We start from the raw sequence: 24327 nt of genomic DNA, 5'->3' as shown, positions 1-24327 counted from the left end.
TAATAATACTGGAATATTGTAACAGATTTTTGTTTTCATGCTGCCTTGAGTAGCTAACAACTTGTATTCATTATAAGTCAATAAAAGTTCAATTGCAGGTAGTATCCAACTAACATAGAGTAGACCCTCTGAATTACATGTGGAAATGGCTTTTAAAGGTTTTTTATGTATTGCTTTCAAAGGTATGTATACCTCCACAGTGATGTGAAGGCCACAATCCAGATTCCACAGACCTAGATGGCTTTGATATGTATTTCACTGAACAACCTGTGCACTGGTTAGCAAACTGCTTTGAGACTCAAGATTTTCAAAGAGTGATGATGGTTAAACAAAATTAGTAGCCCCAGTGGGCACTCTGAAATTTTACACTGCACCAAAATGAGCTAGCTTGAAAAACATTTAAAATTCGACAGACACCTATGTACATTTGTCAGGCTATTTGCTGGGACATACCGTATTTTTCTGTGTACAGAGGTACATCTAGTTACAAACTTAATTCGTTCTGGAGGTTCGTTCATAACCTGAAACTGTTCTTAACTAGAGGCCTGCTTTTGCTAATGGGGCCTCTTGCTGCTGCTGTGCCGCTGGCACATGATTTCCCTTCTCATCCTGGAGCAAAGTTCTCAACTTGAGGTAACTCTTTCAGGTTAGCGAAGTTTGTAACCTGAAGCATTTGTAACCTGAGGCGTTTATAACTCGAGGTACCACTGTATAACACACCCCCTATTTTGGGGGACTCAAAATTAAGAAAATGGGGGTTGATTGCCCCCATGTATAAGATTACCCCCCCTTTTAATATTATTTTTAAGTAAAAAAAACCCTAGTTTTATACACGGAAAAGTATGGTAAATAGTTATGCTAATTTAAAAGCTGCCTCCCTTATTCTGAGCTGGAGTTGTTCTCTGTACATAGGACTTGTGGATGTTATGCTTATGGAAAATGTTATGCTTCTAGCAATGGGAATGGTGCTGGCTATTCCTCCACATAGAATGAGGATGGTGCTTATGGATAAAGCATTCAGGAGCTTTGTAGGCTGCTTAACACTTAGATCATCTTGATCACATGGTGCGTTATAGTATCACAATTGCACTTCTTGGCCATTGACATGAAAAAAAATGACACAACCAAGTAAATTCACATGGTAGGCAGTTAGCAAACTTTAAAGAACCCTCTTGTATTGGTCTCCCAGGGCTCAGATCCGAGCTTTTGAATTGGCTCCGTCTCAAGCTAATCATTCAGCAGACCAGATACGGAATCTATTTAGACCCTTGCTAGATTTCGGTGTGATAGCTATACAAAATTGATGTGGGCCACATACACGAACCTTGTGGGGTTATTATTTATTTAGTTAGTTAGTTATTGTTCAGGTAATGTTTGCACTTCAGGTCTGCCTTCCTAGTAAGTTCACAGAGCATACAAGCCAAAAACATGTTTAGTAACCACCACCCACTACATATAACATAAGTAATTTGTGGCACAAAGATGACTTGAAAATCATGAGATCATCTCCTATTTGCACTCATGTGTGCAACATCTAGTTTGCCTGTAGCTTGCTCTTTAAATAGTCACATTTAATGGTGCATTTCACATACTGTTACATCTGTGGGTGTCAAAAGTACAAACTGCGGTATGGTAATAAATTCCAAATGTGACTTGCAGAAACCCTAACAAAGCACCTTTATTAGCCTTCAAATGTGTTTTCTCATTTCTTCTGCCTCATACTGTCTTTCAATCCTGTTCCCAATCTTCCTATGATCTTCCTTTATCTCCTTGAACTGTTCTGCTTTTTACATTTAAGGATCTAGTAAATAAGCCAGCTTTGCACCTTTCTTCTGACCCTCCTGTAAATCCTCGCTTTGCTAAACCCAAGGAGCCAACCTGTAACCTGCCACCTCCACCAAAAAGTCAGGTAGGAATTCACTAGGGAGTGACTGACTGTTCTTTCTAACATTAAGGCTGCAAAGCATGGTGGTTAACATCAGCGAGAAACATCAGGAGCATAGAGATGCTTAGCTGCCTTTTTAAGTCTGCTATTTGATAGGAGAATGTGAAGAATGAAGGGAGTTGAGATCGCATGGGGCTTTGCTGCCATCTTTAGACTTTAATGAAAGGCCTGGTTCACACAACCACCATAGCATGTTGGTGGATGGGTTGATATGGTTTCTACTGTTGTTGTGCTGCACTGCACTTCACTCTGGATCATAGTTTACCTTGCCTTTTTAAAGTAGAAGACGTGTGGCAGTTTTGCCATTGGACAAAGGCAGGAGACAATATGCTCCGGTTGTAGCAATACTATAACAAATAATACAATAGCAAAACCCCATAGCTCCTAACAAGGCAGAGCCCAACACACGGGTAATATCAATTGTAAATGATAGCATGTGTTGGGCAAAGCAAAGTTTAGTGTGGCATATTTCAAAGCATGCTGTCTGTTATAATACTTAGGCAATTAAAGGTTTTGTTCCAAGGGATGTCTTTGGTATGGTTCGTTGACTCAGAAACCAATAAAAGATCTAGAGCACACCTTTGGGAAATGTTTAGAAATAAACATAGTTAGCCTAGTTTCCTAAATCCCCTGAAAGAGAGTCTTGCGGTTACAGCTGTCTGAAGAGTTTCCCATGCATTTCAACCTGCCTCTGAGCCTCCTGCTTTTGAATTGCATTCTGGGCTTGGCATATGCCACAAACCAATGTGGCTTGCTAGAGAATGCGAGCTTGATTCCCAAATTCTCCACTTCTGAGGAAGAAGGACAAGTTCAGCTAGGCCAACATGGGCATTTTGAGCGGATAATCAGCTGTGAATTTTAGATTCATTCCACTCCCCCACCTATGCACATGTACACTCTCTAGAGGCAGGCTTATAAACTTAAGCATGGGTAGCTGTGCTGTGAGCTACTGTTGCTGAAAGTTTTATGTTCTTATCTCTTCCCTGGCATATTCACTGAACAGAGGAGACTCTATGGCAATACTAGTATAGGAAGACCTGTTAGCAACTATCATTTTATTCTCTGTACTGGAAATTTTTGCAAGTCTTAGAACTGGAAGACAACCCCTAGTCCCCTGTCACATTCCCCTCCCCAAATAAAGAATACCCTGTGGCATATAAGAGTACTTTTTCTTGTAACTCTCCAGCTGGAGATGGACATCTGCATTTAAATAATTGGTAGTTTGTTGCCTGTTGGTTGCAGTATAAATTAGTTGATTATACAGTGGTTTGTCTTTTCTGAAATAATATGTTGAGATATCCTGCCTTGTTCACCTAGTGAACTCAATGCAGTTTTCTGACACAGCCTCATAACAGGATAAAAATCAAAATATAATATTCAGATTGTCATGAGACTTCACTGAGGCTTCCAATAATACTTGGTATTTATTGAGTACTGGGGATGCTTAAAGCATTTCATAAACATTTTTTCAGTGATCCTTGCAACAACTCTATGTGAGTGCCAGTATTATTTCCCTGATGTGGCTGAGAGAGAGGGGCCTGCTTAGGGCCACCCATTAAGTTAATGGCTGAAATGAGGTTTTAATCAGGGACTTAGGGACTCCTGGCTTATTCTCTGTAATAATAATAATAATAATAATAATGCGTAGAACTCAAAGGGCTGCTGAACTTCCAAGCTGTTAAGACTTGAATCTACACTGTCCACTTTATAAGCTACAGTCCACTGATAACTGCTTGAGTTTTATGCACCACTGCTTCATAAAGGGAATATTCCTATGCATGAGATGCCTGTTTGTATTGCTGCACTCTGACTTTGGCACATGCATTACTTAGGCACTTTTAATTGCAGAATGTGCTTTGATGGAAGAAAGATCCCTTTTTTCATTTCAAGTATTTCCCAGTTTCAGGCGGTAGCTAGGTCTGAACACATGGCCAGGGAGCCCGGACAGTCCTTGCCTGGTCCTCATCCAATGGCCAGGCATTTGAGACACATAGAACGGGCAGAGCTGGAGTCCAGGCTTTCTGAATCCCTTGCGTCTTCCTGTCCTGCTGCATTTGCCCTGTCTGGTGTGCTTCAACGCCTTCAGCATGTGGAGGAAAAATATAAACAGGTGATGGCACGTTCTTCCTCTCTTTCCCCTTTCCCACCATCTCTCCCTTCCCTGTTTCCTTCCTTCTCTTTTAGCAGAACCGCTGATAATCTCCAGGACAATTCTGAGCAGTGAAAATGTGGGCAATATTGCTTTGGTTCCTACCATATAACTCTTTCAAGCATACTTACCACATTTATTTGCCGAGGACTGAGGTCTGGTTGAAAGCCTCCTTACAGTATTCAGTACAAACATGCCCTTCTCATTCTAGAGTGGAGCTCTGGGGTAAGGGGATTTTTGCGAGTGTCCAGCCAAAACTGTTGATGAAAGTCACTGGCAATTTTGTAAGTGCTGCAAGTATATTTATTTGCTCATTTTATGTATTGAATTATTTTTATATTCCACATTTTCGTCAGATGGCACTGAAGGCATCTTACAACACAAGTCCATAGAAAGTGGGAGTAGACACATAATATCACCAAGACAACTCCCTATAATTCCCAGAACAGTTTTGCAACTAAAAAACAGAAAAAAAGGTTTCCCCGTCTTAAAATAAAGGGGCTGGGTGGGAAAAATGGACATATAAATGAATAAGTGTGATTGTGCCACTTTACAGATTACAGACGTGTGGGCAGCCTGCCCAAGCAACTGGGGTGGAGGGTGGGCAAAGCTGGTAGCTGACCTGGTTCTCAACCTGACGGAATGTGCAACATGTCACCAGCCCAATGCATGTGGTAGGCTACACTCTGTATCTTGTTTTTTCAACTGAGGAGGAAGAAGGTGTTCTGAAAGCGGGGGATATTGACATCAGTCCCTTGTCAAGGTCAGATCACTTCCTGTTGAGATTTAGGCTTTCAGTACCTTTGCCTATAGAGGTGGGGGGACCTATTAGGATGGTCCACCCTGGGAGGCCGATGGATTTTCTGGCTGATATGACTGGCATTCCTCACAAAGCCCTGGCTGACCTCTGGAACGTCTAAATTGCTCAGGCTGTTGTTACAATTGCCCCTGAGTGCCCTCTCCCTCCCTGGTATATCCCAGAGCTTAGGACAAGGAAACAAGCTGGGAAACACTGCTTCTGAAGATGGTTCAGGAACGTCAGCTGGTGCAGAATTCAGCGACCTGGTTGCTCACTGGGGCAAGACGGTTTGAGAATATTCTACCAACTCTGGCCCAACTGCACTGGCTGCCAGTTAGCTTCCAGGCCCAATTCAGGCTTTGCCCCAGAAAGCTTTAAATGTCTCAGGACAACAATGCCTTAAGGACCACCTCTTCCCATATGAACTGACTCAGGCCTTGCAATCATCAGCTGAGGCCCTTCTTCATCTGCCTTCTCCACAAAAAGTCTGGAGGCTGGCAACATGAGAACGGGCCTTTTCTGAGGCGGCTTCCCGTTTGTGAAATGCTCTCCCCAGGGAGGCTTGCCTGGCATCCTCATTCCATATCTTTAGTCACCAGGCAAAAATGTTTCTGTATAACCAAGCCTTTGGATGATTAACATTCTATGATATTTTTAATGTGTTTGTGGGAGGTGGGTTATTGGTTTGTTTTTGTTTTATTATATATTTTTTGTTCTCATTTTGTATTTTTATATTGTGAACTTCCCTGTGTTCGCCAGATGAAGGGTGGTATACAAATCTATTAAAATCATGATAATCTTAATCATTGTATACACACTCAAACACTGAAGTCTGTCGCCTTTTTTTCTTCTCACTGCTAGCATTCTGTTTTCTGTCCTGCCTGCCTCTTCATAAATTTTAGCTACTCCCTGCCCCCCCCCAACTAACCATTTTTCTGATTAGCGCTATTTCTTCCTTTTCTCTGTAACCAAATTCTTTCTTCTGTTTCCTTTCTCTCCCTTATGGCTGCAGAAGAGAGCTCAGTCCATAGCAAATAGAGAATTTCATAAAAAGAGCATTAAAGAAAAAGCCTCTCATCTTGCCTCAATGTTTGGCTATGTCGACATCCCAAAGGTGAATACTTGTGTTTACTGCTGCAGGTGCAGAAAAATAGATCGTGTGTGTGTGTGTGAGAGAGAGAGAGAGAGAGAGAGAATGTTGGTTTTTGTCCTACTTAAGGGGGGAAAAGGCTTGTTCATGGCCAATAACCCTTTTGTTTTATTTCACCAAACAGAAATAGAAAACTGAGGAGCAAATGAGACATTAGTCCACATTCTAACACTATTAGTTCTGTTTAAATCTAACTGTAGTCTCAGAGTGTAGTTTTTTCTTCAGTAATTTTAGTGCATGGTGGTGGCAGTGCCATAATTTTAGCAGTCATTAATATGAAAACCATCTGGGATAACTTTCCTCTTTCTGCTCTGTACAGAATAAACTTCCTCCTACTAAAGGTCTCTCCCATTCTCAACTCCCATCTCCCTCTTGCCTTTCATCTCATGATTCAGCTGCTTCTTCTCCATCATCCACTGACTCCGCTTCCCCTGCTGTTCATTCTAAAAAGGTATTCCTTAACAGGTTTCCATGTTGGATTCATGTTGGCACTAAAAACTAGGCAAGGCTGGCTTTGACTCACGAGACCTAGCTTTGCTCAGAGGCTGCGATTCTGTCTCTGTGTGTTCATGCTGCATTTCACTTGAATAAGGTCTGAGCTTGTTAATTTGCATGGTAGCAAAAATAAATAAGTGACAGTAATTCATGGCCAGCAGGGAATTACGCCAATTCCAGTTTCACTCTTTCTTTTGAAATATCAGAACTCAGGCTGCTTTTCTTGTTCAATATGATTTTTAATTTTTAGACATTTAAAAAAATTAAAATGGAAATTTTAAAAATGTGGAGCTAGGTCCTGAACTATAGGGCTGACAAGTAGTATTTGTTCCCAGCCCCTACATTCAAACAGGATCTGCTATTGGTGGGCTAATGGCATGTCTTCCAAAGGCCTGCCTCCTGAGTTCACATGCTCTGGCTGTTACCAAGAGTCCCACACAGTTTTAATATAATTTTCCAAGCAAACCTCCAATACTGCTTCATGAAACAGGCAAGAATGGCTTAAGAACCAAGTAAGAAATTAAAGGAGCTGCTTTGTACTTTGCAGAGTGTGAGGTACTGTAGCAGTTGGTTTATCAAATGTTTGTGGGAACTACGCTAGTTTGGAATGCCTACTCCTTATTCCAAGGTGTTTGAAGGAATTAAACTTTTCACATGCTCAGAAGTGCATGTTCCAGAGCCTTGCCTTTAAACCCTACTTTGAATTGTTTATTTTGGCAAAGTACCCAAATCCTTTTGTGTATTTGCTGGTTCCTTTGGAACAATCCTGTAAAAACTATGTATTTATGCTAAACCAAGACTTATGGCTTATGGGATCTTTCACTTAAAGTAGGAGTTTTCTGAGGCTTTATCTGAAGTAAAGCTGAAATATCCTTAGGCTTGTAGACTGAATCATTAGTATGGTCTTGCCACTCTTGAGAAGGGGCCCTATTTTTATTTTTGGTCTGTTGCTTCTGTCAAATGCAGCATTTTTGTTTTGCATTCAAAAGAATGCAGAAAGAACCCATGCAGTTTAGGTTTGAAATGCTGTTCATGTTGTCCTAAAACCCAAAGCATCCACAAATGAACAGAAGGATATATTGGTCACTTTTAAAGTAATCCGTCTGTCACCTTGATTAGCTATGCACCAAGAGTTGAAAGTAACCAAATTCTGCTCCAATATGACTTAGATTTTATTAATCCATTAAAAAAATGGCTTGTAGTTGCTATTACTGGAAAGGCAAGGATCTGTGTAGAAAACCTCTGAGCATGAGGTCTTCCACTGATAATTATAAATCCTACTCGGTGTCCCAACTTCAATCTCTGAGCAGTGAGAGGTGTCAGTTTTCCCAGCATATTTCTTGGGTTAAGTTTCCTTGGAATGAAGGTGACTGGAGACAGTGTTTCTGTGACATAATGTTTCATTTACACGTTTGTATTGGCTGAGCATAAGATGGAAAGTTGACAAAACTGCCCATCCAACAGAGCCAGCTCCGCACAGCTTTGGATTCTTCTAGAGAGCAAGTCAGGTTTCTGTCTCCCTCTGCCTCTTTCAGAAACTGTTCCATAACTTCCAGTCTGTTATCTCTTAAACACAGGCAACCTTGACGACATCTCCTCCAGACATTCACCCTTCCAGAAGGAGCTCTAGCTATTTTGTGTCTGTGGCAACACATCACCTGTTACTTGGACATCTTTTTACTTATGCAAAGGCTTATTTTCTCAACAAATAGAATTTGTCAGTCAGTGCTTGTCCACCCTGTTTGCCCTCTTTAGCAGAGTCACAGGGATGCCCCCCAAACCCCATTTAATCTAACCCTAAACCTTTTACCTTATTACACAATATTAATTCTTAGCAGTTTTATGAATAAACAAAGTATTTCCATGCTGTTTTGGCCAGTCAAGTTTCCCTTTGGGTGGTACCTGATGTGAGAATTTTGGAGAGCCGGATGAAAAACCTTCCATCATAACCAATTGCCTTTCCTTTACTCGTGTTTGCTTACTACTTCTGTTTTGCTCGTTTCCTGGAAACGTAACAACCAGCTTCCTTGGCTTCATTTTTCCCATTGCCTTTCCCCCCATCTTATCTTGCCCAGTCCAGTCTTCACACTTGACATAATCCCACGGGAACTTTGTCTGCTTTAAACAGACCAGAAACACAGTATCTTGTACCTAATTTGTATTGGGTTGAATCCAGAGAAAAGAGGAGCATGAGGAATGAGACTCCTAAAAGTTGGCTTCCCTGCCAGCTTCCCTCTTCCCTCTGGCAGCCTCTACCACAGGGATCACCATGTTCCTTTAAAAAAATAATAATAATGCATACATACAGAGTATTTGTTAACTAGGAAAGTCAGCATATTATTTTTGAGGAAAGCCAGTTTTCCAATTTGTTTCTTGCCATTTATTTCTCTTGGCTTATCCATTCAGGTTTATCTAGCCTTTGTAAAGACTGCTTCTACACAGAATGAAAACCAAGTTTTAGTTTTCACAGGCAGCAAATGAGGTCATGTTGCTCTACCAGCTGCCATCATGATTGATGACATTTCATGGGTGGGGCAGCTAATTGACATCAAAGGGTAGAAATCGACTTCTGTTGCCCATCCTTGTTTAATCGTGCATGTCTTTTAAATACTTGCTTAAGCATATTCAGAAAGATCTTGCCTTATATGACTTTCCTTGCAGATGTCATTCAGGATAATACTTTAAAAGCTTCTTTTTTAAAAGTATGGAAACATCTAGCAAATTTAAAAATGTATAAGGCATTTTTGAGGACACTAACTTCAATCGGAGATGGACATTATGACTCCATTATTGTTTTTATGACTTAGTTTAATGTGCAGAAGGTAAAATAAGGCATGCAGAACATAACTGTGTCAAAACAACAATATCAAGCAAATTGGCTGGTATTTACATGCACCAATGACAGTGCTGGTCTTGCTATCTGTGGCAGGAAATGTGTGTATGTGTGCACACGCATGCATTTGTGTGAAATACGTAATTATGTAATATTACTTCATATACATCTATCCTGGTTTAGTCAGTCCAAATATGGGCTCTTGCAGCAGCTTACACAAAAGTAATATCCATGCAAATATTTGTGCTATGGATCGGATTCATAAGCTGTGGTCTGCAAATCACTAGTGATCTGTGAAGTCCATTAATGTGGTCCACACAACAGTGAGGAATTCATCTGTACTTGGCCTTACACCTAAATAAAATTTTATATCTATGGAGTTTGAGGTTGGATTACTGAACAAGCTAACAAGGTCCTGGCCATGATTTTCATATCATGGCCCTGGTTCTGACAAGGATGTCACTGTGAAAGAAAGAAAAGTTTGCTTCATTTTGTTTATAGAAAGAATAAGGCAGGGATACCTCCAGCATAATTACTACATTGGTTTGGTGCTGCCGAAATCTGAGAAAATCCCATTTTGTACATGGGCATGTGGCATTCAGAAGTCAGGTGCAATTAGAAACTTTACTTATATCTTATTCACAAGAGAAGTTAACAAGAGTGCAGATGATACAATAAAAATCCAAACACAGCAGTAATTGACATACTATTCTCTGTTCTCAAAAAAACCTTCTTTTGTTAGTATTTATTTCTGAAAACAACATAGTATGTTTTGTGCCGTAATTATTACAAAGGAAAATGATCATCTGTGGATGAGAAAGTAATCAAACAAGATTTTGGTGTTCCCTGCTCCATCCCTGCTCATTCATACAAGCCTGGATCTGTTTCTACAAGCTTTGATCGATTTCCATAAGTATTTGTGGAGAACTAATTGAAGACATTATCGTATGCTAACAATTTTAGAACAGAATTTTTGCACTGCTAAACGAAAAGCATAGGCGGTGTGGCAGAAGTGGGGAGAATTGTGCTTTATAGTGCATGAAATTGCTCACAGCTCTTCTAGCTGCCTGTGTGCCTTTCAAAACTTCAAGCTAGCTTATCACCGCTTTGTTATGTGTCTTGTCTGTCGTCTTGTTTATTTCCCTCCCTTAAACTGTATTCTCACGTTCATTCTGTGCCTCCCATCTTTTCTCTCCCCCTTTTTCCTCCACTTCTTTGCTGGATGGTAGATGACTGTAGGGAAAGTGTCACGTGGCATAGGGGCCGTGGCGGAAGTTCTTGTCAATCTGTACATGAATGATCACAGGCCCAGTCCATTGTCCAACGCTTTGCAACCGGTAAGGTTCAAACCCACAAATACTTGAATTTGTGCCAAGTTTATTTCTTACTTTACCTGCAGTGCATTTTAAGAGCCACATTTCTGGGCATGTCCTTATACCTTTTCAGGGGTGTGGGTGTGTGTACACACACACTTTGTCACACTGAGGATGTGTTACGGTGAAGATACACCCGTTCATGCATTTATTGCTTGTGGCTTAAGCACAGCGTAGGCTTTGGTTAAGTGTAATGATAGCTATGCAGTTTATAAGGGGCCATGATTAATCTGGAGTGGCTTTTCAAGCAAAGTCTGGGACCCGAAGGTGCCTGGGCATGGGTGTGTGTTTGAACATCAGTTTTCCATGTCTGGGGAGGGAGACTGCTGCTCAGAACAAAAAAGAACCAGTCCCACTGGTTGTGCTTAAGTCCATGTGCACACATCCAGGGACTCACTCACCAGATGCTAGCTAGTATTCATAAATGCTGCTGTTGAAGCTTATGCATTTTTTTCCTTCTTAAATTGTTGCACCAAACTTATTAGAGCGTTTTGTTGCATTCAGAGCGAATCTTTGGATGGAGGTGCAGCTGTTGCTTTCCCTTCTTCTCCTACCTCTCAAGCTTTGTCTTCTACTGCTCAAACCTGTCAGGTACCACAGAAAAGTACTGGTGCACGTGGTGTGTCTTCAGAATAGCAAGAAAAGCTATTGTGGGGGGTGGGTGAGATCCCATGTTGTACTGGGGTTCCGCCTTCCTCTTCTCCCCACATCCTTGCACCCACATCAGTTCTGGATGGTTCCCAACCTTCTGCAACAGCTTTAGGAGGCATGGGGGTGCAAGGGGAGGAGAGAAAGGGGAACCCCCCATTTGTGCAAACAGAGGTCAACTGCACAAGTAGGATTTCCTGTGTTTGTTGGCCTCGAAATGTATTCTGTTCATAGTCTTTTTGTTTTCTAAGACTTTTTAAGCTATCAATCAGATGGATTCTGAGTTTATTTATTTTTAAGATTTCTCTCCTGTATGTTGCTGGTATTTAAGTTGCTTCAATATACACATCAAACAAATTTCAGATAGAGATAAACAGTGTGCCAAAACAAGTAATTTCTGCAGTACACCTTAATATTTATAAAAAGGCAATTTTCAACATTATTTTCACTGCTTAATCATAGGACAAAGAGCTACTTGGAAATTCAGTGACTTCCATCTGTCCATATTTTGGTGTGGCTTTTCTTCTCTCTTTCCCCCATCTTTCTGTTTTCTTAAGTGTTCCTGTAATAGATCACAGGTGCTGTTTTATTAGGAGACGGAAGCCATTGGGCATTCTAAAACATGAATGTGTTTATTCACTTAAATATACATGAATGGGTGGAACCAAATGTTATGCATACATTTACAGAAAACCTAAGTGTGTAATTGGGTGTGGATAACAATGTTCACATTTAGCATGGTTTATAATAAAATTGTGAAGACCAGGGTAAGACAGGGATGGAGAACTTGCAACCCTCCCAGTGTTGATGAACTCAGTCTCAGCCAGCAAGGCCAATAGTCAGGGGTGATAGGTGTTGAAGTTCAGCTTTGTCTGGGTACATGTTCCCTACCCCTTCTATAAGATCAGCTCCTCACATTGGCTGCAGTCCAGCCCCGCTAAGATCAATGGAGCTTTTGCTGTTAGATTACACCCATTCTGTGTTGAAGTCATTAGAAAATTCCTGTGAGTCACACCCATACTTACAAAGAAGATTCAAAGATTAGGAAGGAATACATTAGATTGGCTTTCCCATGCTCTATATAGTGCAGCACCCGAAAAGCATTCCCCATTGATCCTGGAATGTGTCTGCCATGTTAGCACTATTTCCTTTAGGTGTTCCACACGGCGTTTGGAGTTTTCCTTGCATGTTGAGGGAGGTATGCACAACTTGTTGGCTGTCAAGTGAAGCAAAGACCAACCAGCTGTGTATTGAGACCTGCTAGGTGCTTTCTACCCCTCTTGTTTTTGCAATAAGGATGTAGTAAAAAACCAAACTTACTATGCCTGGATGAGCCATACATATCCACAAAAGATCTGTTATCCAACTGACTTTGGGCTGCTGCAGGTGCATCTCCTCTGCTCTCTTTTTATAATCTAGTAGGGTATTTAATCAAACTGTTACATGTATGCTGTACCATACAAATCTTACAAATGCTTGTTAATATTATTTGCAGGGTTCTTTGAAGAAAGTATTTCCGCAGTCAGTAGGTGGGAGCGACATTTGCTGTTTCTGTCAAAAAAGGGTGTATGTCATGGAGCGCCTGAGTGCAGAAGGCCGCTTTTTCCACCGGGAATGTTTCAGATGTGCCATATGTGCTACAACTCTCCACCTGGCAACGTATGCCTTTGATGCAGAAGAAGGTAATTAGGAAGTGGAATACGATAGTTAGGATTTCTGCTGTGTAATATGCAACTGGCATATTTCAGCCTCATATTTCAGCCTCTTCTTGCTCACAAATGCTAGAATCAACCAGATAGTGAAGGCGGTTCTCACCTGGAATTGAGAGGTGTCAAAAATCCAATGTTTTCCAAGTTGTGGGGTTTTTTGCTGCCTTATTCTTGCAGATGATATCTAGTGTAAATAACATCCTTGACCTCTGCCAGTAGCACAGAGATCTGGTACACGTGATTTCTCTCCCCACCCCCCACCCTGCCACCCTAAGAAATAGGTGAGGAGCGATCACATAAACCACAACACTTCACTATGAAAACTTTGCTGCGGTGCATAAAGAAAGCACTAAGGCTTAAATTTCGATTGAAGCAAAAATTCATCCGGAATGCCTTATATGGCATGAATGTGCCCTGTTCTACAGATAAACAGGTTAAGTTGCAGAAGCTTCCTTGGTCATCCTCTGTTTATTGTGTGAGATAAAACTGACAGAGGAGTTAAAGAAATAACGTTAATAGAAATTAAGCAGGTACAAGATTGAAAGCACACTTTGCTTCACAGCATATAAAGACATTCTCCCTGAAGCCCAAATCAAGAAAGATGCAGTAAAGTGTATGCACAGCACCTGTGGTTTCTGTCACTGTTCATTTCCAAAGGGAATGAAGTGATTAGTAGAGAGAGGACGCAAACAATGTCATTCCTCCTGTCCTTGTGTTTTCCAGGTAAATTTTACTGCAAGCTTCATTTTGCACAATGTAAAACAAATAACAAGCACAGAAAAAGAAGAGTTATGGTAAAGAATCATGAAAAGGTATGTGTGGTGGTCCAGAGTTTGTGTAGTTCCACTGATCTGCCAAAGCCTGGCAGTGAGTGGACAAGGCATGCTAAGAATTATAAATTCCATCTCAGTGAAAGTGATAAGCATAAGTCATGCAGTTCAAGTGTCTTGTGGAACCCAAGTGATCTGATCCTTTTATGTACCCGGCAGTCACTTTGTAGAGGACACTGTCCTGGAGCTGTGGGTATATGATTTGTGGTAGTCCAAAGCTTGTTGCTTCATATTTTAATTTATTTGTTTCTAGATATTCTGGCTACTGCTGGAATTGTTATATACTTATGGTATATTGAAGCATGCCCAAACTTACAGTTTGGCACACATTTTAGGGGTGTAGATGCCATGGTTCATGTGGGAGGTGCTGCAGGAGGATGGCCAGTGGTCATTTTGGAAACTGGCTTCTGCAGACTTGTGTCAACCTGCGCACAATGTCTGCTCAACTTTTCCCCCCATTCCAAACCAGGTCTTCCATATAATCCAAGTGGAAATTGCTGTTACCGACTTCCATTGGAAAGTCATTTCTACTATGGGAACAATGTCCTCCTTAAGTTTGCAGCAATGGTATAATGTTAGCTACCTGCTAGGTTTCCATTTGTTTTCTAGCTGTGCCTTGAAAGAAACTTTCTTACGTTTGGGGAGATGATGATGGCACAATGTTAAGCTGAGTGTCTCTTTAAAGGAGGAAGCGAAACCGTGGCGGCAAGAAGAGCCCATGTCTTCAGAAACCAGCCCAGAAAATGCTTTTGCTGCAGGCGGCAGCTCAGAAGACCGGTCCCCAGGTATCCTGCCTTCATTCTTTAGGAAAACGCTAAGCTGGCCTCTTAAGGTGACAAGGGATCTGCTTGACCTTCCAAGACGCCTCTCTAACTGGATGCATGGTTTCCTGCACGCTGCCAGACTTCATTTCAGGGACAATGCATACAACTATACCTACTTGTATGAACTCCTAAGCTTCAATATGCCATTCCTTTTTGCGCTTCAGGAGTTACTTGGCCATATTTACCGGGAAGCGGAGCTGTCCTATGAGAACATGCTTGAACTGGTGAAAAAATTCTTCAGGGTTTAAAGTTCTTCTGAATCTTTTTTTTTTTTTTTTTTTTTTTTGGTCGTGCCTTTCAGATTTCCAAAACCAACAGCCTTCTCTGATTACATGTGTACGCACAAGCAAAGATATTTCAATTTAGTATGTGCTTTAAATGAGCCCAAAGCTCTACTCGATAACCATGGTGCAATTCTTTCGATCATTTCAAACTTCTTTTGGATCACGAAGGTCAGTGTCCAGACACATTTCCAAACCATGGAAAATATATGAAGGATGTTTTTATAGGTTAAAAAAACAAACTGGTTCTATTTCTAGTTATGACCAGATATTCCTCTGAGTTTACATTTTATTATCCTTATTTTAAAGACTGTGAAAGACGGTCCTTTCAGACATTTCTAGGCCAACAGCAAAAGCTGTCTGTCTTTTTGAAAACTGAATATGGCACATACTTCATTTCTTCCCTTGCCCCTCTTGCTTTAACTCTGCTATGGGGCTGCGAGTTTGTTCACATGTGTAGATTTTTTTTTAAGTGAAAAAATATGTATTACTAGCCCATATATTTTCATTGACTTCTCTTTGGTATACTCTGTAAACACTGGGCATTTCCTGTTATTTTTATGAATAAATTCAAAGAGCAAATGTTAGACATTAGTTAATTACAATCAGTTCAGAGAAAAGTATAACACTTGCCTATATTTATTTCTCCAAATTGTGAGGTATGTCATAGTATGTACCATGAGAGATGACTTATAGCTAATATTGATGAGGCATATCTTTTGTGTTTATAAGCCCCCTTCCTTCCCCCCCAAATGCCCCTGACAACTTTAGATGTGTTAGAATTATTAATATGTGAAATTAATACACATTTGAGAGATTCTGGTATCCACTTCATGATACACTTACAAAATGTTTTCAAGTGTTAGCAAGACCCAAAGAACTTAGGATGCAACTCTGGGAGATTTGAATGAGGACTGGGTGCCAACATGCACTCAGAGTTATCCCCCTCAGTTCAAATAGTCACATACTTTTAAAGCCATACTTGACTAAAACAAGATTTTGAATCTGTTTTGCCATTATGACGGTTTACAGAAGATATATGTGGTATACACTTAAGCACATAACTACTTGGTACTTACGTTCCAAGAACAATATCTTTTTGCCAGGGTTTATTACAGCTTGCCACTCTGAGGTCATTGTAGCACAGTCGTAGAATGCATGTTTTGCATACAGAATGTCCTGGTTCAATCCTCTGGCACCTACAGCTGGCTAAGAGAGAATTCTTCCTGAACCACTAGAGAGACATTATGTAGGCCATACTGAACCAGATAGGTCAATGATCTAACTTGGCAATAAACAACTTCCTATGGTTGACCTTTCTCTGTGTACCCGCTGTGTTGCGATCTTACATTCCTGCTGCTTCAGAGACAGGGTATGCTAAGACATTAGTATTATAAACACTTTGCAACATTTATTTCTAAGTAGAGTTTAGCATGGCAAGTGTATACAGTGAGGTTTCTGACACTCTTGTTGACCACTTGACAATATTTTGATGAGCTCATTACTTTCTAATGCAGTTTGATGCAATGTGGGAAACTGCTGTAAAAAAGAAATAAAGTTCCACTGCATGATTGCAAGGCCTTGTAGGTGCTTGACATCCTGCAGATAACAGCTGCTAGTTTTTTAAAAAACAGCAACCATTTTGGTTTTCATTGACAGAAAGATAGATTGTCTTTCTGCGGATTTTCAATTGCCTGAGTTTTATTTGCATTGGGGAATGACAAAAATGGATCGATACCTACTTGCCATTAAATATATACATTTGCCTTCATGAAAAACCCTGAGTTTATACTTGCATAGAACCATGACATTAAATTTCATGCTTTCTTAAAAGAGCCACTTGGTTGATGGGTTCCTCCCCCCTAATCTTCCATTCCATTTTACACCTCAATCCTAATCAGACTAACATGGAAGAAGGTCCCATTTGTGGAGTGAAACTTTTAAGGTTTAATACAAAGCACACTTAACTTGATAGTACGTAAGCTCAGTTTAAAATGAATTGGGAAGTAAAGAATTTTCGGGCTGCAGTATTCTTATTTATAGTTGCAGCCCTTTACATGACTATTTTGAAGTCAGCCTCGCTGAATTCAATGGGGCTTTTCTCCCAGGTAAGTGGTTATAGGATTGCGCACTTAGCCTTTGATTCTTACTGCACTGCCATTAAGGATTTGTTTACGGGCAAGAATTTGTGTAGGCCTGTTGGGTTTGGAAGGAAATGGTTGTATTTAGTTTTGTCACTTGCTCCTTTTAGTTAAAAAGTGAGCTATTTGGCACACAGAGTAGCCAGAGAAAGTCTCTTTAAAAACTTATGCACATGCTGTTTTCCAGCTTGTGGCCAGCCATTGCAATTCATTCACTGCTGTGTGCAGCACTCGGCATTTTGTGTGTCACCACAAACACTCAGGGAGAGAAAACATAAAGATTTTCAGTTGTTTCCTATGCACCCAAACATTTGTGAATCACCTTTACAGCAACATTAAGATGCAAAAGTAATTGGAAGCCCAAGTAGCTAGCACTTCCTGGTTTCATAACATCTCAAGTGTCTGAGCAGTCTCTGAGCTAAAAGAAAATAAGGTGGGATTGCTTCAATCTGCAAATCGTAATACTTTTTTAAAAAAGACAACTCTACCTGTTCAGCTGTGAGGTCATTAATATCCTTAATGTTGATTAAAGTTTAGATCAACCTTTAAGACCCTTTGACAACTGTTCATGTAAGGCAGGATTCTTACTCTTACTCTTAAATCTATTACCCACCCTTCACCTACAGGTCCCAGAGTGGGTTACAAGAAAGTTAAAATTCAGAAGTAAAAACCCCTGTTAAAATATTACGTTCATGAGACTAAGGTGAGTCCTGAAAACACAGATCTCTGGTGTCAAAGGCCAGTGCAAAGAAGTGTGTCTTCAGTATATGGTGCCCTCCAGATGTTGTGGATTACATTTGCCATATCCAACCATTGGCCATGCTGGCTGGGGGGGGGAGTTATGGGAGTTGTAGTTCACAACAGGAACAGGAAAGTTACAGGGAACCAGGAAGAGGGCCTTCTTGGTAGTGGCGCTCACCCTGTGGAATGCCCTCCCATGAGATGTCAAGGAGATAAATAGCTATAAGACATCTGAAGTTTTTAATGTTTGATGTTTTATTATGCTTTTATATTTGTTGGAAGCCTCCCAGAGTGGCTGGGGCAACCCAATCAGGTGCACAGGGTAGAAATAATAAAATTATTATTATTATCTGGAGGGTACCATGTAATCTACTCAAATGTAACTCTATGCAGTTGATGAAAATTAATGGCGTTCTTTTTTAAAAAGCATTATACACCCTGAGAATAGTGTTGTAGTAGGAACTGTAATATATGGTGTTTCATGATTTTCAGCGTAATGGGTTGCTGTAAAGAGCAGAAAGGGTTGAGAATTAAACCTAAGATTAGCAACATCTCAAGCAAATCAGATTTTGACAAGAGTGTACCATATAACGGCTTAGTTATACGTACAGTAACTTGCGCTAGTATTTTAAAACTATCAATGAACTTGGAAGGGGTCTCACATTGGTGGTAGACAATTCTGCCTTATTTATCCATTCACTTTTGGTCATAAAATACTTGGATAATCAAAATTTCTGGGTCATGCACTTCACCACTTCAGGAGGCCACAGTTTTCTTGGTGCAGTGTTTGGCATCATGATGATCACATGTCCACCCATGATGATCACATGTTTGATCACTTTGGTGCTTCTGAGTCAGCTGCATATTAACCTAGAAGCAATGCAGGTTTGAAGATGGGTTTGGAAAACAAAAGGGGCTCCATATGTGATCAATGTGTGTCCAAAGTCTTGCTCAGATAAATTGAGTCATGTTTACTTTATGTCAAGGTGATGGTTCAGAGTCACACTCATTTTCAAAAAGTGATTTGAAATAACAGAGGGTCTTCTGTAACTGCTATATATTTGATACTTGAAATGTAGCTGATAATGGTTGTTAAATATTCTTCTTTTTATCAGTGAAGGCAGGCAATTTCATTTCAGCATACTTTTCTCTACTTTGCAATGTTAGATTGTGTCTAGCAATCTTTTCTTTCAAAGGCTTTATTGTTAGCTAGTTTTGACTGCCTTCTTTCCCAATCTCTTACCTTGTCTTTAGTTCATTTCAACATTCCAGTGCTACATCCTCTCATTGGCTGAACCATTTCTGCTGTAAGATGATTGTACTGTTTTGCTATCATTTTTCGAGTGCTGTGACTAATCCCTAATATTTTCTGCCAATGTTACAAAGGCCATTTGAAGTAGTTTGTGTGCTAACTAAAAGAGAAGTTTCTGCATAATCATTTAACCTGCCTTGTAGTTGACAATTTGAAAAAAAAAATGGTTTATTTTTATCCCTTCCCCCATAATTTCTCTCATCTATCTGCATGTCTGTTGGGTGGATTTTTATTTATTTTTTTAAGTTTCATAAATTGACTCATAAATAGGTTTTATTAAAGCTATTTTCTATTTGCAGTAGAAAAAGATTAAGTGTGCAAGGAAGGGTTTGAGTCTGCTTGGATCTCACTAAACTATAGTTCTAACTATAGTAAATACTAGAAGAGAATAGTAAATTATATTCTAGCTTTACAGACTACTTTTAAAGGCTCAGAACCAAAAGTAATTTAGATGTGCAAAGGTATTAAATGTATTCATTTGATAAGCAAGTAAGACATTTCAGAGTCCTTAGTGTTTCAAAACAAAACCTTAAAATGTGAATCCTTAATTGTTTCTAACATCAAACTGCAAATGCAAGGTTACCTGTAATATCTGTAAGTCAGCTTGAGTCCCGTCATGGAAGAAGGCAGGGTATAAATAAATCTTAATAATAAGAATGTTGCTGTATCACCAGGATAATGTTCCTGTATATGTATTGCTGGTGCATCTGTTGAAATATACCATTCAAAGCACTTCCATGCTAATGCAGTACAGACGATGACCGTTTAGTGTGGGGGTTCCATTCCTGGCCCCCACATGTGTCAGCGGAGCAGGCATAAATTTGCCCCGGCCCATTTTGCCATGCCCCCCTTCTTCCCTCTTCCAGGTCCAAAACGACCTGTGTGTTGGCAATTGGGCATCCTTTGGACGTGCCTGAAATGGCCACCACATGTATGTATTTTTCTTAGGGTGCACCCATGACACTGACTTTGCTGCCTGGTTAAACTTCTATTATTAGCCAAGAGTAGCTTTGCAAATAGCAAGAACGTACCAGCCATGTCTTAGACATGCTAAGAATTTGGCCAAGCAAGATAATGGCTGCTAAAACTCCTGTCAAGAAAGGAGATGGAGGAGAACTTTCACTCTTCACTGACCTCACCAACTTGCTCATAGCAAAGGCAGTGCCCAGCCATCAGTGTCTTGAGGTGAGATAGTTCTGTCAGAGAAGCTCCACCCAATTCCAGATCTACACATGATAAACTTCTTGTTGTGTTGTCATTAGCACCTATGGGACAATGCCTGTGACATCATTCTCAGAGCCCCAACACCCTGTGAGAAAGAGTGACTATTTAGACACTTGAGCATGTAGCCATTTTTAAAGATTGAAAAAAATGCAGGGTTTGCCATTTCTCACAATAATGTGCTGATACTCCAATATTTTTCTCAAAATATTACATTCTTCCTCTATCTTTTGAGTCGTTCTCAGAAAGGGCATTCCTCCCACCCCTTATAGGAAAGCTTTCTCTTGCATAATCACGTTACTATTGCAGGAAAGCAACTAGTTGTACAGTAGGACTAAGGGAGATGCTTCTCCTGTTCAGAAAAAAATGATATATCTAGTACTTAAGTAGTAGATTCTGCTCTTAAACTATCCAAAGCACTGGGGGGAAAATTCACTTAGAGAACTGATGGATCTTGTTTTCTAAATTTCGTTTCTCACCACCACCCAAAAGAAAGGTTGTGAAAGAGTATCTACATTTATTAACAGCATGATTCTTGTTTGCTGTGACTAACATAAGCTCCCTGCATGTTTCATCAATGGGATTTCTGATGGCAAAGTCTCTATCTGTTTCTTGCTATACTTTATTCTCTTTTCTGTTACAGAGCCTTCATTTCTTAAACAATGCCAATGAGGATTCTGTCCCTCTTCTACTCTTTCAGACTTTTGATTTATTTATTTTTTTGCCTCTGAAACTTAACTGAACATTTTTATTAGGGTGTTTTCTTTCTTTATTTTCTAAAATAAATAAATAAAACTATCACATGGAAATTGTATTTTGCACACGGTGAATGTTTAACTTTTTAGACTGGCTGTAAACAAATAAATGTAGTTCTCTATAAACATGATTGTTTCCTTTCTTCCTTTGAAAACAAACTCCGCTCTGACGAGGCACCGTTTCGAACTCTGCCGCTGTTTGGGTTCTCATATGATGGAAATCATGCTCTACTTTGTATTTTCCTACTTTATGGTTCAGGGGTTTGAGGCACCTGGAGCCCTATAGATGTTTTTGGACTCAAAACTCCTATCAGCCCCCACCAGCAAGACCAGCGGTTGTGATTGATGGGAGTTGGAGTTCAACATCCATGCTGTAGCATTTAAAATGTTGCTGAATGGTAACATTTTAGAATGCGGCTCAAAAACCTAGAAGCTGCAAACCTTCATTAAGCAAGAAACATGCTCACTTGCTTTTTGCAGCTCATCCTCTGGGTCTTGAGAACATCTTTATCGCTGCATTTTCATTTTGTTTTGTGGAAGCACATCTTTCTCTCTCTTTAATCGGGGTGAAATAATGTTTCAAATGACACCATTTTAATCTGTTTGGAAACAAGCCTCCAGTGCTCATTTTGAACCCAAGATAGAGAATACTTGACTAGTCTTAGCCGTGGTTACAGTGAGTACTGATGTAATACTAAACTGTGGTTACGGACAGTGGGAGAAAATATGTGTAGTGGAATGAAATATGGGCTCCAGAAGGGAGCACTTGAAAAGAGTACCCTGTGGACATAGTCCAGTCTCTACCGTTGGTAGATCTCTTGAACACCAGGGAGTGTTTGTACTCTGCCAAGAAGAAACAAGGCCCATCTCCCTTTCATCTGACCACAAAACCTTCTCCACCCTAGCAGACCAATGCCTAGCACCTGGACATTGCTCTGTGCTGCTGGGAATATCCCCTGGAGATGTGCCTACCTTTACAGAGCAATGAAGGTGTCAACCTTCCTAAATTGTGAATTGCCTTGGTGCTACAGAGGGAATATATTTGGCTGCAGATGGTGGGTGCAAAGGTACTGTTTATTAGTCTGAATTGTGCTGGAAATCTTGCTCCAAGTTTGCTTCCTCTTGGCCTAACTCGAGGCCCAGTTCAGAGGCTCAGAGAAACTACACCATGCTGGTTTCTCCACAACTACACCAGTTACCATTGGGGGGAGGGGACAAATGGAACTGAGCAGCCTCAGCTGCCCTTTTGAGATCAGGCAACACCTTAACTTTACTGCTAAAACATTCCTGTTTAGACAAGCCTACCCAGATGTTTAGAAAGTTGAGGTTGTTTTAAACCACTTTAGTATTTTAACTTTTTGTATGTTTTAGAGCAGGGTTGTAATCTTTTCTTGGTTTTACTGCTTTATCTTTTGTAAAAACTGCTTTTTACAAAGAAGCGGTGTATAAATTTTATGAAATGAAGGAATAAATCTCTGGAGTGATACTTGGGAGGTGCAGGGAAATCATGCTGGAAGGAGCGTCACTTTTCTCTGAGGCTGTTCCCCTCTCAAGCAGTTGGTTAATTTCAGCGGGAGGAAGGGGAGCAAATTCCTTTTGGGTTCTCCCTTTCGGATTAGTCTACTCTTTTAAAAGCAGGGTTTTGCCAAGTATTTCTGCTATAAGGCAATGGCAAACAACCCATGACTCCAGATGCTGCTGGACTCCAGTTCCCATTAAACCCAGGCAACATGGTCAATAAATAGTCGGATCTAAAGGGAGTTTGGTTGTTTTGTTTCTAATCTAAGGAAGTTGGATCCTGGTCTTCAGTCAAACAGGCTCCCAGGGTGGCTTATGGATCACTTAAAAAAGAAGAGACAGTTGTACTCTAGCAGCATCTAGATCAGGCATAGGCAAACTCGGCCCTCCAGATGTTTTGGGACTACAAGTCCCATCATCCCTAGCTAAGAGGACCAGTGGTCAGGGATGACGGGAGTTGTAGTCCCAAAACATCTGAAGGGCCAAGTTTGCCTATGCCTGATCTAGATAACCCAAGGTTCTCCACTGCTGCAAAGGTGTCAGTAATAAATCCCACCTTTTCCTCAGGGCTCTCCTTGTTGGTTCCAATCCCTGATATGCAAATGATTCATACCCTATTATCTTTTTGTGTAGTTTCCCAATCAATCCCTACTGACAGTCTACTCGCTCCCAAACCACTTATTGAAATCAGCTGTGCTAGAGCAAGAAGCAATTGAACATCTGGATGACTTTATCAAAGTTATAATTCATAAGCCCTGACTAGACCACACTGTAGATAACTCTTGTATACATTGGATTTCTTTCCATAACTATTTTCTCCCCCTTTCCCTTGTCCGTGAAACACTCCACCCTAAACCTTTGCTTACATAAACATAGAAGCTCTTGGACAGTTGGAAGTGAACTTGGAGAATTTGGGAGGTATATGCATTTTGCCTTTATAAATAACCACAAGCACTTTCAGCAGGAACCAGCCTTATTACTGTTCCGCCTTCAAATGCCTCAATGTCTTCTTTATTATTACATTCCTTTTCCTGTCTTTTGATCCCAAGGAGCCCCAAGGTGACTTTAAGAGTTCAGAAGTAACAATAAAGTTGTATTGAGAATTAATACACCACCACTTCTCGGCACACAATAATAAACTATAGCTATGTGTGCCTTGGTATTGAAGTTAAGTACCGTATCTTATTCTTTCACACAGGCTATCTGCTCAGTATTACTTGAAAAACTTGCCATCTCCCTCTTGTCTCTTAAATTGCTTTCCAAACAGAACTTTGAGTGCCCAAGTGTTTTATGCTTGGTTCTCATATTTCATGTGCTTTTAATACAAGATTTCCCAGTGTTTCTTTTAATTTAATCACAAATCGCATGGAGCAGCTTTTAAGGGCCTTTATTTCAGTTCTCCATGAATTTCTGGTGCTCTTCCTGTTAATATCTTTGGTGCCCTCTGAGGTCTGGGTGGCCACTTTAGTCCTCTTTTCTTTTTCTTTTTACTGATCCATTTCCTTCCTGCCAAAGGGCCACATGAATTATGCATAAAATTTGCATATGCTGATATATGTACCGTATTTTTCGCCCTATAGGACGCACCGGTCCATAGAACGCA

General features: G+C 40.4%; 1 protein-coding gene across 14 annotated transcripts in view; it reads left to right on the top strand.

Moving 5' to 3' along the window:
- Positions 1–24327, top strand: part of MICAL2 (microtubule associated monooxygenase, calponin and LIM domain containing 2) — a 140633-nt gene that overhangs the window by 62893 nt on the left and 53413 nt on the right. The window contains exons 17-28 of one of the 14 annotated variants that reach the window (XR_014172139.1): positions 1799–1909; positions 3846–4055; positions 5906–6007; positions 6363–6494; positions 10601–10708; positions 11249–11335; positions 12888–13074; positions 13825–13913; positions 14617–14716; positions 19173–19225; positions 20097–20161; positions 21095–21332. Coding sequence is in view for 11 of the 14 variants with exons in the window: in XM_081926795.1 (XP_081782921.1) it covers positions 1799–1909; positions 3846–4055; positions 5906–6007; positions 6363–6494; positions 10601–10708; positions 11249–11335; positions 12888–13074; positions 13825–13913; positions 14617–15003 (1413 nt within the window). In the remaining 3 variants the exon portion in view is untranslated. Of the gene's footprint in view, positions 1–1798; positions 1910–3845; positions 4056–5905; positions 6008–6362; positions 6495–10600; positions 10709–11248; positions 11336–12887; positions 13075–13824; positions 13914–14616; positions 17578–19172; positions 21333–24327 lie in introns of those variants that run through there. The other 13 variants (XR_014172140.1, XM_081926796.1, XM_081926787.1 and 10 more) reach the window with 13 other exon arrangements.

Source organism: Podarcis melisellensis (assembly GCF_964234715.1).
Source record: "Podarcis melisellensis genome assembly, chromosome: 1".
Classification (NCBI taxonomy): Eukaryota; Metazoa; Chordata; class Lepidosauria; order Squamata; family Lacertidae; genus Podarcis; species Podarcis melisellensis.
This window is presented reverse-complemented; position numbering and strand designations above follow the sequence as displayed.